The sequence below is a fragment of the Xenopus tropicalis genome, chromosome 3 (genome assembly GCF_000004195.4).
Source record: "Xenopus tropicalis strain Nigerian chromosome 3, UCB_Xtro_10.0, whole genome shotgun sequence".
Classification (NCBI taxonomy): domain Eukaryota; kingdom Metazoa; phylum Chordata; class Amphibia; order Anura; family Pipidae; genus Xenopus; species Xenopus tropicalis.
Window position 1 is genome coordinate 71,754,642 of NC_030679.2, and position 17,068 is coordinate 71,771,709.

Sequence of the window (17,068 nt, forward strand, 5' to 3'; positions counted from 1 at the left end):
CAGAAGATGGCGCAGCTGCACTACTCTGCATCTTTAGGATGGGGTTTGCAACAGGGGCAGTTTTTAAAGTCTCACAGTATGTGATAAGGGAGAGGTGGGGGGGGGGGGGTCGAGGCAGGCCAGTTAAGGGGGCTTTTATAGTTGGGGGGAGTTTAGTTCTCCTTTAACCTTCATCAAGTCTGGCTTAATAAGATTGGCTTAGCACCCAAGTGCTTTTCCTGTCCTTATTTAAGAACCCAACATTCAAGGCAACATCCAGGAAACTAAAGCACCATTAAACGTCTGGATAAATTGAATATAGATGTTTTTCTTCTATAAGCAGCAATAAAGGTGACATTCTCCATAGAACAATGGTTGGTCCTATACCATTAAGGAATAATATCAAACAAGATTACACACTGATCTGACAATTGCATAATTTCACACTCAAATTACAACTTAAATTATAGAGGAGCGGATATCATAATTTTTTTTTTGATGAGCAGGCACTCACTGAGCAAATCTTCAGGCACAGTTTGCCTATGATTAAGCGTCACACAAAACGCGAAGTGAACATGAAACACGCAAGGCAATTAAGCTACTTTTTAATCAAGAATTCTACCCAATTTGCTCAGTAAGTGCCGGCTCTTCAAAAAAACGGTTATACATAGACAGTAATCAAAAAAGTTGCGAGGAAAGTAGGCGAGTTTGAAAAGCCGAGGTGATGCATATGCTTTACTACCAGCGATTTACATTATCGCCAGTGGGCGGCAATCAGGGATCAGGGATTGATTTTGCCTTCTGAGTGGATTCCAAAATACTATTGGTACTGTGTCTGATGAGGTAGAAGAAAAAAAACTATATTCCAATTGTAGAAACTAAAGCCATGCAATAAACTTTGCCTATATTGCTGAAAAGCATAATAGGAAATATACTGCAGATATATCCTTTGTGAGATATATCCTTTGTCCTTGGCACAGCATACTCACCTCTCTAATTTGTACTTTTTCTTTGCATATTCTGCTGCTATTGCAACATTATTGAAAACACAGAATCCATTGCCTTGATCACGCTGACTGTGATGTCCCGGGGGCCTGCAATATAACACCATGTTACAGGGGAAACCTAGTTATGTATAAAATTGTACAAAGGACAATAATTTACCTTTTCATAAGAACTGGTTTCAGGTGTTTTCTGTAACTTGCATTTTATTGGTTTGTGCAATAAAGTACTTGTACAGCAATATACATCTCTTTGCATGAGTTGTACAGTTTTGTTTTTTATAGTGAACATATGAATAAAAACAAAATAGAAATTTAACCTGTCCAAAACTTAAAAACAACAGAAGTTAGGGCATTTGGTGGTTGTACTGACTCCACTGGGAAAAAGTTAGTTGCTGATCTAGGGGTCACAGGTTGGTGCTCTATTTTGGTATATCTAAAGGCCGTCTGGCCTATTAGGGATTTGGGGCTATGTATGTAGTTATCAAATAGTATTCCCAAATGTCCTATATATTTTTATGCTGTTGTATAGGGTTTCAGGTGTTTTAAGGCTAGATACAGGTTTAGGGTTGTAGGTTTTAACTTTAAAAAAGACACCATAAAATTATATCCAACTGATATTTCCTTGCATAAGCTATGTTATGTTTTAGATGTTTTTAGTTATATGCTTCTGAAGAATGTTGGGAGGAGTCTGTGAAGTTAGTCTGTGTGTGTAAGGAATAAAGATGGTCAACTGTTATCACAGCGGTCCCAAGCCTGTTTCAAGTAAGAACATTTTTCCATGTTTAGTCACATCTCCTGTCAAAAAAATTTCATACATGGAGAGATATAGTTCAGTGACCGGAGATTTAAAGGATGGACCCCTTTGCTGTAAATGAAGTAAGTTTGTTGGAGGGTCCAATTGATTTTTTTTCTGTTGAATGCTAAACTATACCAAGATATTTCACAATGGTACAGTTACCTTACAAGAGCCATTCCATTTTGGACTTCTCCTGACAATACGGCATCCACCAGTTGTAGTGTGCCACCAAGGGACAGCTTGGCACAGCGGAAAGAATTCTAGTCAATCAACCCCAGAAAAAAAAGCAAATTCAACATTAGGTGTGGCTTTACTTTTCCTAGCAAAAGAAATATAGATATATATCCCCTATAATATTATAAATTCCCAAGGTGCTTTTTTACAGGCCATTAAACATCAAAAGGACCTCTAAAAGAATTGTATTTTAAGTAATGAACACATTTAGTGACTCTTATGGCACAAGTGAAATCATAGATCACAGTTTACAACTATAAATTTTAAAGTTGTTTTTGTGTATCATATTGGTATAATCGTAATCAAAGAAGCTCTAAAACAAAACGTAAACAAGCAGCTCAGTTTCTCACCTGATGGAAAAATACAGCTGTATATTTCCTTGAGATTTCTTCCAGCTCCTTTTCATTCATAGTCTGGGTGCTTTTCACAACCTCTAGATAGTCAGAGCTAAAATAAGGATAAAAGTTCAATAACAGACACTCAGTCATTTTTAGCACTGGAAAAGTTGCTCTCTAACTTTGTGTAACTCTTAATTAGAGCGAAACCACGAAAGAAACACAAACTCTGCAATGAATGCAATAAACTGCGCTATTGCATAGAATTGTAAGTTTTGATGGGAATGTATGCAATATAAGTATTTGCAGGTGTCAGCTGAGCAGGTGTGTGATATTTGCTAGATATTTTACATACATTAGTTTATACAATTCTTTGCCCTCCTGAGCACAAGTTTCATTAAACTCAGCTGCTAGGAAATGTATTGACTAACGTAGCAAATTGTTAAATTCGGAGTCTGCATCTAGATTACTTAGATGACAGTCCGAAACACCAGAGGAGAGGAACAGCAAAGCCTATACTTCAATATTAGAAAAAAATAAAATACAAAGCAGTTGAAAAAACTCTTTTTTGACAGACTTTGCTTAATACTCATGCACACAGAAAAAAGGCCATTCTACTTATGTGTTTGGAGTTATGCTGCACACTGGCACACTGGTAAAACAGCCATGAATAGCACAATTATTGCAACCTTTTCTTCACTTTTTTCCACTGTAAGGTGGAGAACAACTCCCAGAATGCCATGACAGCAGGCTGGTAGGTGTAGAGTCACTTGTGTTTATGCTTGCTTTTACGTCAACAGGGGGAACAAATTGCAGCATTTCTTGTGATTGTTACAGCATGGGAAACAACATTAGCAAGTGATTCATTAGGAGCAAGAAGTGTTTGTAGGTGCAACATGCAAAACAATCACTGTAAGTAAAACCTCTCTAATGGAAATGGAAAAATTGACATACCTAAATACTTGCAACAACATCTGCACTGCCCCAGCTGACATTACCAAGGACACAAATCACAGTTATCAAAAATAATAAAGCCCAATATACAGAACTTATGCAGAACAAACAATGTTAATTCCAAAAGAAAACCCAATCCCATTTCCAATACAAAGATTGTTCAAAAGACTATATATGCACACAATTTTATAAAGCACAATTTCTGTTAATGAACAACCTGGAGAAAACCCTTTAATTCCAATAGAGACCTGCTTGTTGCCCCTGTTATCACCCTATTTAATTTTTTACCCACCTCAGCTTGTCAGATGTAGCAGCTTTAAACAAAGCAAAAAATAAGTAGCACACCTATGTACTAATGTGATCTCTTCATCTGTGGCCTCTCGCACAGGCAACTGGGTGCATCTCTTCACAAGATCATAATCCTGTAGCCTCTTATAGGAGGAAGATAACCTCTCAGGAACTTCAATAGAACATTCTTGGCTGGATACAAAATGAAAGTATAGTACAATTCAACTCCAAGGGGTAGTTAAGATATTACAGGGTACAGAACACCATTTTCTAAATAATGTTTTGACTGGTCTTCATTGTTTATGACTTTCAATTATTAGTCGTCCTATTCTTGGATGTCTATTTTGATTTTACTGCTGGCCCTTAGGGTAATTAAAGCTGGCCATACAATGAAAGATGCACTCATTTAGCGAGGTTGTCATACCTACAGTACCAGTCTGTGTATGGAATGTGGGGTGGGCATGTTATAATAAAGCACAATAGAAAGCGGATAGCCAATTACAGACCTGTATTCACCAAAGTAAGACTGCAAGTAGGCTTCATCAACTTGGCCTCCTCAGGTGGGAAAGTTGATGCTGCGCCCTTGCTCCCCCCATGTTTAGCTTTTTCGCGTTGGGGGGGGGGGGGGGTGGATCGCTAGTGTAGAGCGCACAATAGCGCAATAGCACTAGAAGATCTGACATTCTGATTTGAAAAATCGGAATTTCGGCTCTTTAAGTTACCAGAAGGAGAGTTATGCCGCCCCTGGTAACATTCTGGGCGCTGCTGCCTGAGGTGAGTTTTTTCAACTCCCCTCATGGCAGCAGCGTCCCTTAGGGCTCTGGCACACGGGGAGATTAGTCGCCCGCGACAAATCTCCCGTGTCTTGGGCGACTAATCTACCCAGATTGCCATCCCACTGGCGATTTAGTTTCCTCTTAAGGCAACTTGCGCGATTTCACTGAAATCGCGCCGCCGCGTATGCCATCCCACTGGTGATTTACATTTTCGCCGGTGGGATGGCAATCCGGGGAGATTAGTCGACCGCGAACAGGGAGTTTTGTCGCGGGCGACTAATCTCCCCGTATGCCAGAGCCCTTACTGCAGCTTCCTAAAATTAAAGAAAGTCCAATCGGCGCTACAGTTGCAAGAAAAAGTATTTGAACCCTTTAGAATTATATGGATTTCTGCACAAATTGGTCATAAAATGTGATCTGATCTATATCTAAGTCACAACAATAGACAATCACAGTCTGCCTAAACTAATACCACACAAATAATTAAATGTTTCCATGTTTTTATTGAACACACCATGTAAACATTCACAGTGCAGGTGGAAAAAGTATGTGAACCCTTGGATTTAATAAACTGGTTGAACCTCCTTTGGCAGCAACAACTTCAACCAAACGTTTCCTGTAGTTGCAGATCAGACGTGCACAAACATTCAGGAGTAATTCTTGACCATTTCTCTTTACAGAACTGTTTCAGTTCAGCAATATTCTTGGGATGTGTGGTGTAAATCGCTTTCTTGAGGTCATGCCACAGCATCTCAACCGGGTTGAGGTCAGGAGTCTGACTGGGCCACTCCAGAAGGCATATTTTCTTCTGTTTAAGCCATTCTGTTGTTGATTTACTTCTATGCTTTGAGTCGTTGTCCTGTTGCAACACCCATCTTCTGCTGAGATTCAGCTGGTGGACAGATTGCCTTAAAGGAACAGTAACACCAAAAAATTAAAGTGTATAAAAGTAATCAGAATAAAATATACTGCTGCCCTGCACTGGTACAACTGGTGTGTTTGCCCCAGAAATTTATATAAACAAAGCTGCTGTTTAGCCACGGGGGCAGCCATTCAAAGGAGAAAAGGCACAGGCACATAGGAGATAACAGATAAACACTATTGTATTCTAAAGAGATCATCTGTTATCTGCTATGTAACCTGTGCCTTTTCTCCTTTTTTCCAACTTTAATAGCTGCCCCCATGGCTACACACCAGCTTATTTATATAAACTATAGTAGTGTAACTGTAGCAAACACACAGCTTTTACCAGTGCAGGGCAACAGTACATAATATTTTAATTACTTTAAAAAAAACTTTCATTTTTTGGTGTTACTGTTCCTTTAAGTTCTCCTGCAAAACGTCTTGATAAACTTGGGAATTCATTATTCCTTCGATGATAGCAATCCGTCCAGGCCCTGACGCAGCCCCAAACCATGATGCCCCCACCACTATACTTCACAGTTGGGATGAGGTTTTGATGTTGGTGTGCTGTGCCTCTTTCTCCACATTAAGTGGGAGATTTACTAATCCATGAACAGTCCGAAGGCGTCCGAATGCGTTTTTTTCGTAATGATCAGTATTTCTGTGACTTTTTCATCGCCGACGTAACTTTTTCGTATGTTCCGCGACTGTTTTGTCGTCGCGAAAAAAATCAGATTAGTTTTTCCGCCGTTTACAATCGCTCAATACGATAAAGTCGCAGTGGAGACGAAAAAGTCGCGACAGCGACGAAAGGACAGCAAAATTTTTGTTTTCAATCCGAATTTTTCCCTTTTGGGATTCAGATTCGCGGATTAGTAAATCTCCCCCATAGTGTTGTGTTTCTTCCAAACAACTCAACTTTGGTTTCATCTGTCCACAGAATATTTTGCCAGTACTGCTGTGGAACATCCAGGTGCTCTTCTACAAACTTTAAAACGTGCAGCAATGGTTTTTTGGACAGCAGTGACCTCCTCAGTGGTATCCTCCCATGAAATCCATTCTTGTTTAGTGTTTTACGTATTGTAGATTCGCTAACAGGGATGTTAGTAGATGCCAGACACTTTTGTAAGTCTGTAGCTGACACTCTAGGATTCTTCTTCACCTCACTGAGCATTCTGCGCTGTGCTCTTGCAGTCATCTTTACAGGACGGCCACTCCTAGGGAGAGTAGCAGCAGCGCTGAACTTTCTCCATTTATAGACAATTTGTCTTACCGTGGACTGATGAACAGCAAGGCTTTTGGAGATACTTTTATAACCCTTTCCAGCTTTATGCAAGTCAACAATTCTTAATCGTAGGTCTTCTGAGAGCTCTTTTGTCCGAGGCATCATTTACATCAGGCAATGCTTCTTGGGAAAAGCAAACCCAAAACTGATGTGTGTGTTTTTTATAGGGCAGCTGTAACCAACACCTCCAATCTCATCTCATTGATTGGACTCCAGTTGGCTGACACCTCACTACAATTAGCTGTTGGAGATGTCATTAGTCTAGGGGTTCACATACTTTTTCCACCTGCACTGTGAATGTTTACATGGTGTGTTTAATAAAAACATGAAAACATTTAATTATGTGTGGTATTAGTTTAAGCAGACTGTGATTGTCTATTGTTGTGACTTAGATATAGATCAGATCACATTTTATGACCAATTTGTGCAGAAATCCATGTATTTCCAAAGGGTTCACATACTTTTTCTTGCAACTGTATATCCTGACATGAATAGTGTTGCTTGCAGCGCTCACCAAATAAGTTCACCTTGCAGGACCATTGCACAATCTTTAAAAGCATCTTTTGTATTAGGTCTGTCTAATGACTGATGGTTCCTGTTCTACAGTGCAATGTCTGGAGAGCTGCAAGCTCCCCCACACAGCTTGGGAGAGGAGGCACAAGGAATTGGAAAATATGGAAGGAGCTAGCAGGGTTTTGGGAGTAATTTTCAATAAATCAGCCAGAAACACAACATTTATAAGCATGTTCCTTCTGTATTGAAAAGATTAAAAAAAAATGTCCCCTTTAATTAATCTGGGTGTGAATATTCATGTATAAGGGGTTTGAAGAAAATCACAGTAAATTTTTGTTGGAAAATTCCACAGTAACATAAGCTTACTTACTCATCCCATAACAGCTTGTAGCTCATCATTTCTTCATCATAAACTAATGCAGTACCAGAAGCCATTACTGGAAAAATAGTAATTAATTAGAAGGGTCAATAAGGAGTATATTAATCTTGTAGACATTAGAAACAACATTTACGTTTAGAAGAATGTTATGATACAATGAAAAAAAAAAGCATCATGATTAATTTTAAGCTTACCGTACTGTAAACTACTCAAGTTTTTATTACATGCCAAAAATGCAGTGATACATTGTTCTTTTAAATGTAAGAACTTAAAATGAATTTGACCTAAGTTTAGTGCAGTTTGCAACTTGCAGGATCACTAGTTTTTTGCAAGATTTTTCATTGCTTGCATATGTGCACCATATTTAGGTTAACATTACAGCGGGGTAAAGGCACCAAACTAAAAAAAAAAAAACACACCGTTATGTAGGGCCGCCATCAGAAATCATGGGGCCCCTCACAACAAAATTTTCTGGGCCCCCTCCTCCTCCCCAAAGGACACAGACATTGGTATTCAGTGCCCCCCTAAAACTTTGGTAGCAAGGGGTTACATTTTGCATTGGTGCCAGGGCAGGGACCGCCTAAAACATTGGTGGTCCTCCCCCAATGTCCCCCCCCAATGTCCCCATACTATGGGCTGCTCCCCACTGTAGCATCCTCCAGCTCCCCCGCAGCCACCTCCTCAGCATCCTCAAGCCCCCCCAGCATCCTTCAGTCCTCCCCCAACATCATCCAGCTGGCCTCAAGTCCTCCCCAACATCATCCAACTCTCCCCAACATCATCCAACTCCACCCAACATCCTCACGCCTCCTTCCCTCCTTCCCTCCTTCCCTCCTTCCCTCCTTCCCTCCTTCCCTCCTTCCCTCCTTCCCTCCTTCCCTCCTTCCCTCCTTCCCTCCTTCATGCCTGCCTGCTCCGCCTGAGTCCCCTGGGTCTGGCCGCTGCAGCTACTCTTTTATTAGGTTGCGCCCCGTGCGTGCTGACGTCACGCGTACGCACGGGGCGCAACCAATAAAATTACCCGCTGACCACCAATGAACCAAGGGCCTGTAACTGTTTAAAGGGGGGCCGGGCCCCCTTCGATCGTCTGGGTCCGGGATAACTGTGCCCCCCTGATGGCGGTCCTGTCGTTAGTTCAGAAATGTAGTAACCCTGCAGTACAGGAACAACGCTGCTGCTTCCAAGCAGAAGACTGGTGTGTAATGTTTTTACAGAGACGCAGCACCACGAACTAGAAATAACCCGTTCTAAACACGTGTCCGGTTCCCTTGGAAACCAATAGTGGCTACCGGAACTCAGCAACTGACAGAAAGGGGGAAGTTGCGTTGGAATGGGAAAGGCCTGCGCGCAATGAAAGCGGTGTTTTGCTGGATTGTAGTTACATGGCGTTAAAGCGCGAAACGTCTGAAATGAAATGAAACGAAAGGTATAAATTATAGAAATTGGGACTAGTTCACAATGTAAGTTTATTAGCTCACCGTAAGGTATTTTGATTGATTTTTCAAGTGCTTGTGCGTATTAGCAGGCAAGTTTAGGCATTGCACAGTAATTTATTATTAAAAGATGTGAGGCGTCTACGTTGTGTTGTTGATGGCCCATAGTATATAGCTATATGTCAGACACTTGTGACAGATGTTATGGCTGTATAACAGGGGTCTTCAAGCAGGCAGGGGGCACAATTCAAAGGTATTAGCCCTGAATAGACTTTATAGTGATTTCCTGATAAATGTGGAAAGTGTTAGTATCACTTTAAAACTGCAGAAACTGTTACCAGTTCTATAATTCCACTCCACTGTTCCAAAAGTAACACTGTTACTCTTTAGTTTATTATTTGAAAACAGTATGTAAATAAATGACTCAACTTTAAAGGCGACATATAGTGTGAAAAACAATATTGTGCCAATGAATTGGATTTATCTTAATATAGAAGGAATGTGCTTTAAAAAGTAGTGTTTCGGGCTGATTTATTGAAAAATTCTCCAAAAACCCCACTAGTCCTGGCCATCTGTTCCACTTCCTGCTGCCTTCTTTCCCAGGCTGTGCAGGGGGGCTAGTGGCACTCAGCAGATTGCACTGTAGGATAGGAACCAATCAGCTGCTAGACTGACCTGACAGGGAACTGAAGCCTGTCTTTGATTGTTTGACTGTAGGGCTGTAATTGGCTATCCCCCTCCTACTGTGCTTCTGGCAGGGACCGTTAGGACGAGCCCACTCCTCATTTGAAACATGGACAGGGACCTGAGGGGATGTATAGGGAGCTCCAATTAAAGGGCTATTTTTACAGATAGTATTAATATTCATACCAAAGTGAAACCAGCACCATATATTATTCATAATTGCCTACAAGATTAGAGATTTTTTTTGTTTGTCCTATATGTCTCCTTTAATGGTAAACAAGGCAATGTGGGTAAATATAATTGTTGTTTAATTTTCTCACTATATTTTTCAGATGTAGCTGATGTGAATCAGTACAGAAAAACGAACCAAGGTCTTTCATTTTGGAAAAATCCTCCCATTGACAAGATGGACAGTATCACAAAGCTTTTTGGTGACCTATGTGAATTGCACATTGCCGGGTTTCCATGGAGAACTGGGTTGAACAGCAAAAAACATAGCAAGAGTAGGACTAAACAAACTCTAAAGAGGTTGGCCTATGATACGCTTTTTGTACATTTGTTCCAGGATGAGGCTCGTAAGCTGCAGCTTAACTCAACAAGACTACCAGTAAAGAACAAGATTATTATGCTGTCCTTTAATTTGCGTGTGTGTGGCATGGGTTCGGAGGCAGACCGTTTGGAGGAACTATTAGAATATCTGGAACAGTCAAATGTTATGCAAATCTCAGATTTGCATGCTGTTCTTGAACTTTTAGTAGAACTTTCAGGAACTGGGCCTCCCCAACTTCTTCCTCCAAAACGTGACTACTTTAAAAACAACAAATATGTTGGTAGAAAGGTAAAATACCAAGGTTATGACTATTATGATGTGCATGTATTTGAAGCTGACCTTGGGACAACCCTTGCCTACCAAGAATATGAAATCAGCACCACTATTCAAAGAACACTTCAAATAATGGAGGCAGCACCTGGAACAGGTCTTCCAGCAATAAGTTTCTTCTCTCAAAACCATCCCACTAGTGACAAGTTTGATAAAGAGACACGGGCGTCACTTTTTGGAGCTCTGGTACACAGCCGTACAAATGATATGGACATCAAGCTGGATATGCCACCCGTACCGGACAGTGCTGACCTTTCTGGGTTGGCTATAAAAGTAATATTTATATTTTTCTCATACTGCCCAATTACATAAATCATATAAGATGAAATCCCAAATAGCCAGGATGTGAAAAAAAATTTCAGCAGTCAACTGGGAAAATAGAATTGAAGCATCACAAATCAAATAAACAGAGACAGGAGAAGAATAGGGAAAAAGATGTACACAGAGTACTGCGGAGAAATGAAAATACCAGAGGAGTGTACAGTGAGGGTATGTAAGGAGAATGAAAGAGATAGGATTTGGGAAGAAAACCGGAATAGGAGATGACAATGGTAAGCAAACTGAGAGACAGGAGAGTACAGAGACATGGAGACTTGGGTTTATGTGGTGTTCCCATTTAACTCTGAATAGGGTCATAAAATGCCTTGGAGGAAATTTTGAAGGTGTAAACTATTTAAGTTTATGCATGCTGTGCCTGTCCTCCCCAGGACTCGATACACTGGGTAATAGCACACTCAAATGTCACAAGGCAGCACCCTTAAAGGAGAAGGAAAGGCAAAGTCACTTGGGGGTGCCAAAATGTTAGGCACCCCCAAGTGACTTGAATCGCATACCTTTTACCCTGGGCTGGTGCCCCTGTTCAGAGAGAACAGCACCAGCCCGGGGTACCTGCAGCACTTCCTCCTTCCTGTATCGCTCGCTCGCGCGTGCATGCGCAGTAGAGTCAAAAGCTGAACTTTAACAGAGAAGTCGGCTTTTCACTCTACTGCGCATGCGCCTGTCGTTTAGAAGGAGGAAGCGATCCGCTACAGGTACCCCGGGCTGGTGCTGTTTTCTCCTAACGGGCATCAGCCCCGGGTACAAGGTAAGCGATTAAAGTCACTTGGGGGTGCCTAACATTTTGGCACCCCCAAGTGACTTAGCCTTTCCTTGTCCTTTTAGCAGCTATGAAAGCTGCTGGAAGTAATCTGCTTGTATTAGGGAAATCACTGAACAGCCTGCCTCCCATTCACTGCTTCTAAATATTTGAAATGCATCCTTTGAGATAAATGAAAGGTAGTGGAGCAGATTTCTACCGGACTTCTCACTCTGTCAGAATTTTTCACACTAAAGAACTGCTGCAGCACAAATATTTTAGCCCCCTCATAAACAAACATGGAGCCAAATCATTTTATGGCAAAATTATAACGTGCATGCAAAGACAATATTATAAGTTGTAAAAAAAAAAAAAAAAAGGATTCGTTTCTTATGTCAATATTTTTTTTTAGAGGCTGGATGAAAGACACATTAAATAACATATGGGACAAAGTATGTTTGCTCCAGCTCATTGTCACAGCTCCGCACCCAACTTCCTTAGTATTCTTGTTCCCTTCTTGGTCATTTTAACTAGTGTTGAACTATTCTACAGATTACTCTACTTTATATAACAACAATAATATAGGACATGTAAATGGTCCATAACCTTTAGTATCCATGAGCTATTAATCCTGATAATTTCTATAGGTGCAAAAAGCTGGATGTGTAATAGTGCCGCTTTTTTCACATTTTGATTTGTTTTACAACATCAAAATGCAAATATAAGGCACTGCTAGAGAAGTAGGTTAGGCAATAAATAAGGATGAGAGGAAAGAACAAACAAAAATAGAAGTAGAAAATTCTTCAGTGGTTCACTCTTTTTACTGTAGAATAAAGATTTTAGACATGTACAGTGTACTGATAATAAAGTATTTGTATTTTAATTTTACACTCATTGTCATGTGTACCGTTCCATTCAATATAAGTAGATGTTTTTTTTAAAAAAAATTGGGGAAGTAACATATAATTAATGCCCGTAATGATCACACTATTCATTTTTCTTTTTTATTTTCATTGTTAGTCCAGGTCTGGCATTTTTTTAAACAATGTGGTCGTTGTTAAATTATCATTAAGCAATCAGGTTGATGTACAATTAATAGTTATATTTTTAGGGCTCAAAATGTCTGTCGGCTTTTTTTAAAATAACATGCAACATTCCTAGGTTCCCCAGAGTATTGACCAATCTGAAGATGAAGGGTTCCAGTCAGCCTCAAATATGACACCTGATTCTCAGTCTGAGCCTAGCATGACACCTGATATTGATGTGTGGGAGGCAGTCCTTACATATGGACCAAGTAAGAGGAGGTGCTGGGAAAGAATAGGCTGGTAAGTTTAATTTAGCTTAAAAATTGTTATTCTGTTTGCCAGCAGTGTTTTATCAAAATAAATAACTCCCTTTTTATCATTTATAGCAGTTTTTGAGAGAACTAGACAATTATTGAACAAGAAGCAAATCAATAATTTAAAATTCATAAAAATGTAAAAATTAGCAAGTTTGAAATGTGCAGTATCAACTCATGAAGGAACCATATGCAAATTGAAGGTGGAAATAAGAAACATAAGGGAATATAAGAACAAAATGGACTTTGGACAGTCTTTACAGGGCTTGTGATTCTTTTTTATATTATATTATATTATATTATGCTAATTTATTTATGCATTGTTTTGAACAACTGTATATTGTGCCAAAATATGGTAATAACCTTTTGTTTGTCCGACGCTATATAGATGATATGCTTATGCTCTGGTGTGGAACGGAGGATGAATTTCATATGATGGTGACAAATCTCAATGCATTGGACAGTCCTGTTAAATTTACAGCAGAGATCCAGAGGGAGCGGCTACATTTTTTGGACATTGAGCTGTGGATCACGGGTGGCCAGTTGGGCTACTCGCTGTTCCGCAAGCCCACTGACAAGAACGTGCTTCTCCACTTTGGTAGTAGTCACCCTCCAGCCCTTAAAAAGTCCCTACCCATCTCACAATTTTGTAGGGTTTTGAGGAATAACTCCGATGAGCGCATAGCGGAAACCCAAATCCTTGAGATGTGGGGGCACTTTGAAGCAAGGGGTTACCCAGTTTCAGTTTTAACGCAAGCTCTATCAACAGCTCGCTCTCGCTGTAATCTCACTAGCAGGGGTCCCAAGGCACATCCTGGTGTGGTGTTTTGTACTACTTTTAATTCTAGATCTGGCCACATCAGAAATACGATTGGTAAAAATTGGAATATTCTTCAGGCCGACCATGACTTTAAGAAGGTGTTACCTAATGCCCCACTTGTTAGTTACAGAAGGGGTATAAATTTACGTGATCTCTTAGTACAGAGTGACCCGATAGCATGTTACCAAAATAAATCTGGTTCATGGTTGCGTAGCAACAAACCTGGATGCTTTAAATGCCCCAATTGCACCTCTTGTCGGTATATGACTCCAGGGGCGACTTTTTTACATCCCCATACGGGTAAGCGTCTCAATATAAGACATCATATCACTTGTACTACATCTTTTGTCATTTGTTTGATTACTTGTCCCTGTGGTTTGTCCTATATAGGGAAGACTGATCAAACGTTGAGGCTGCGTATGGATGGTCATCGCTCTGCTATTAGTACAGCATTTCGTGATGGGGTGACCAATAAACCTGTGGCAAAACATTTTTTAGAACAGGGCCACAGGTTACCCACCTTTCGCTATATTGCAATCGACCATGTTCCCCTACCCAGGAGGGGGGGGTGACCGCTCCCGTTTGCTCCTACAAAGGGAAACATTCTGGATTAAAACTTTAAATACATTATCCCCTTTTGGCCTTAATGAATATTGCTCTTTTTCCTGCTTTTTAAATCAACGCTAGATGTTTGTGGGGTTTAGATTTTAGGGCCCTTAATTTAAGGTGATGGGCCAGAATATAAATGGGAGTTTATGGCCAGTGGTATGCTCATTATAATTCTCCTTATGGTGTTTGATATTGTTTTCTCCTTGGTACAGGGTTTCTTTTAATTTTGACACATGACTGGAATGACTTGTGCCATTGGGTGTGGGTTTGTGCTTTTATCTATTTATAGCTTTGATGGTTTTTACATGTTTAAGGTCTTGGCAAAGGCCCAAGATGGGGGCCGAAACGTTGACCTATTTCTCCATGTATTAAGTTTTATATATTTCAATAAAAGCTAATTTTTAAAGGATTCCCAGTGTGCACCGCTATACCTGTGGACTTTATTGAAATTGCTTGAATCGGTAGCACCTGGGTCAATTAGCCATTTGCTAAGGAGTGCTGAACCCTCGTGGTTTGTATATATATATATATATATATATATATATATATATAATGTGTGTGTGTGTAGTCCAACGTTTCGATCCTCAACGGCACCTTTTTCAAGGATGGTCCTGTTGAGGACCGAAACGTTAGACTACTTTTGTGGAATATGATCACAATAAAGTTGTGATTTTTTTTACATAGGGTGTGCCAGTTGTGAAATAATTTTGGTATACATTTAATTTGGCTTTGCACCCCACCATATAATTATTTTTGGCATCATAGTGCGGACACTCCAAGGATTGAGATATATATAATATGTATTTAATCCCTAGTCCTCTATATGTATATATGTATATGTATATGCACATATATATCTGTATATGTATATGCACATATATATCTGTGTGTATTGCACGTGGTCACAGGTTAAATAGGCTATTATACAAAAATATTTTAGCAGGAATGATGTAGTAGCAGAAACACACATTAAAAAAAACAAACATAATAATGGTTAGGTAAGCAGCACAGGCTATTATTACCAGATTGCTATTATTGGGCAGATGACAAACTACTATTGACAGTCACCTTTCCTTCAAAGCATAACAAAAAATATATAGAAAGACTAACCTTATATTGTCTTGCTTTTCAGATTGAATTAAGAACCAAAGTTTAATGTTCCAGCAAAAGTAATTTGTTAGCTATAGCCAAATTTGCCAATATACAGCACCATGTCAGTTTACCACAAACTGTTTTATGGTGATTTTACTTTTCCATATTGCAGTGGTGTAGTATAAACTGAGATTATTTAAAGAAGATCTGGCTAAAACCCTCTGTAAAATAATCTTTATATGGAAATCAGTTTTGAGGGCTATATAGCAAGGCAAATGCATTTTTAATTGAAAATTTCCCTATATTTGTTTAGCTGTTACACAGCAGGTGCATTAAATATTTTAATATCTGCACTTTATAGGGCTGCAGCACCTGAAGGTATTTAGTTAATTCATTTTTAATTTTCTTGGCTGTCCCCAGTCTTTTCAGAATAATTACATGGTATATGTTTACTTATTTGCTACTTAGCATAAAATGTATAAAGTGTATGACTGCAGTCATCTGTGGAACCTCTTGTTTGATCTGATGCAGAAAATCTGTTAAAACATTTTGACACACCCATGGACCCCACCTTTATGTAGAGGGAGTCACGCCATGTAAATCATGTACTGACCCTTTTTATTGGAAAAAAAAGAATAGATACATTAAAAACTGGCCCACTTAGATTGGAAGGTTGGTGGAGAAGGTGTAAGATCATGATATATGGGGCTGGGACTGGTGCTTTTTCGACAGCATAGTGGCACAACTTTGCCGAGATTTTGGAGGCAGTTTTGAATCTTAAAGCCCATGTTAAAACCAGAATGTTAAGTTGAAATTTGGACAAGTAGAAGCACTATTAACAGTAGCTAATTAAAGGGTATCCTTTGCAAAAATCTAAATTTAATATAAGCTTCATCTGGCTGAAAGAAAATTTCTGAATATGATAAATTAAAAATTCTGTCCTGTTTCTGAAATAACCAAGTTACTCTTCACTCTGCCCCTCTCCGCATCTCTCCCTTTATTTTCATTCTTCTTCATGGAGTCAGGTTTTGATTGACAGTTTTATACATCCTTTGCCTGAAATAGGTATTAGAGCTTACACTTTCAAAATAACCGGCTTTGGCAGAAATTTGGTTTCTCTACATGAAGGATTTGTGCTCAAGTCAGTTACTTTGTTTGTGCTGGAGTCTGTTATTTGAGTTAGCTCTTATACATCTGCTAGGAAAGGAAGACCCCCTAAAAGATGTATTAGACCTACCTATCAATCAAAATTTGACCCTGACTTCTGCATGAAGAGAGAATGAAGAAAGACAGGCTGTTGAGAGGGGAATAGTGAAGAATAACTTGATTATTTCAGAAACGGTAAAGGATTTTTAATTGATTATATTTAGACAGCTTTGTATTTCCATAAGACAAAGCTTATATTACATTTTAATTTTTTTACAATAGTTCCCCTTAACCATGCAAGGAACAGGTTAACATTGTTTATTTTTATAGGTTTTTGGCAAAGTATAAACCCTGGATCTGGCTTGAAGAGGTTATACCTGGTGGAAAGTGGATGGCCGGTCTTAAAAATGTAGGGCTCTCACATTGAAAAAAAGTAGTAGGTGCCTTTTTAATGTGGTAGCTCACCTTTTGCATATTTATTTAATAACTGCTCCGTAAAAAAAAACTATTGTAATTATTAAGCCATCCATCCTCTACCTCAAAA

The 17,068-nt window shown here is 39.4% G+C and overlaps 2 protein-coding genes across 4 annotated transcripts in view; one reads left to right on the top strand and one right to left on the bottom strand.

The window, feature by feature from the left end:
* The window catches only part of hdac10 (histone deacetylase 10), a 31,634-nt gene extending 23,211 nt beyond the window's left edge, over positions 1–8,423 (bottom strand). The window contains exons 1-6 of one of the 2 annotated variants that reach the window (XM_002932181.5): positions 8,353–8,423; positions 7,438–7,504; positions 3,648–3,782; positions 2,364–2,460; positions 1,942–2,039; positions 969–1,073 (exon numbers count right to left, since the gene is read on the bottom strand). In XM_002932181.5, coding sequence (XP_002932227.1) covers positions 969–1,073; positions 1,942–2,039; positions 2,364–2,460; positions 3,648–3,782; positions 7,438–7,502 — 500 coding nt within the window. In that variant the 5' untranslated portion in view covers positions 7,503–7,504; positions 8,353–8,423. Of the gene's footprint in view, positions 1–968; positions 1,074–1,941; positions 2,040–2,363; positions 2,461–3,647; positions 3,783–7,437; positions 7,505–7,640; positions 8,172–8,352 lie in introns of those variants that run through there. The other variant, XM_031898994.1, reaches the window with a different exon arrangement.
* Positions 8,424–8,802: 379 nt separating this feature from the next.
* Positions 8,803–17,068, top strand: part of tubgcp6 (tubulin gamma complex associated protein 6) — a 38,865-nt gene continuing 30,599 nt past the window's right edge. Inside the window, 3 exon segments of one of the 2 annotated variants that reach the window (NM_001374765.1) lie at positions 8,803–8,872; positions 9,896–10,716; positions 12,680–12,843. In NM_001374765.1, the coding sequence (NP_001361694.1) occupies positions 9,970–10,716; positions 12,680–12,843 (911 nt within the window). In that variant the 5' untranslated portion in view covers positions 8,803–8,872; positions 9,896–9,969. 2 annotated transcript variants of the gene reach the window in all.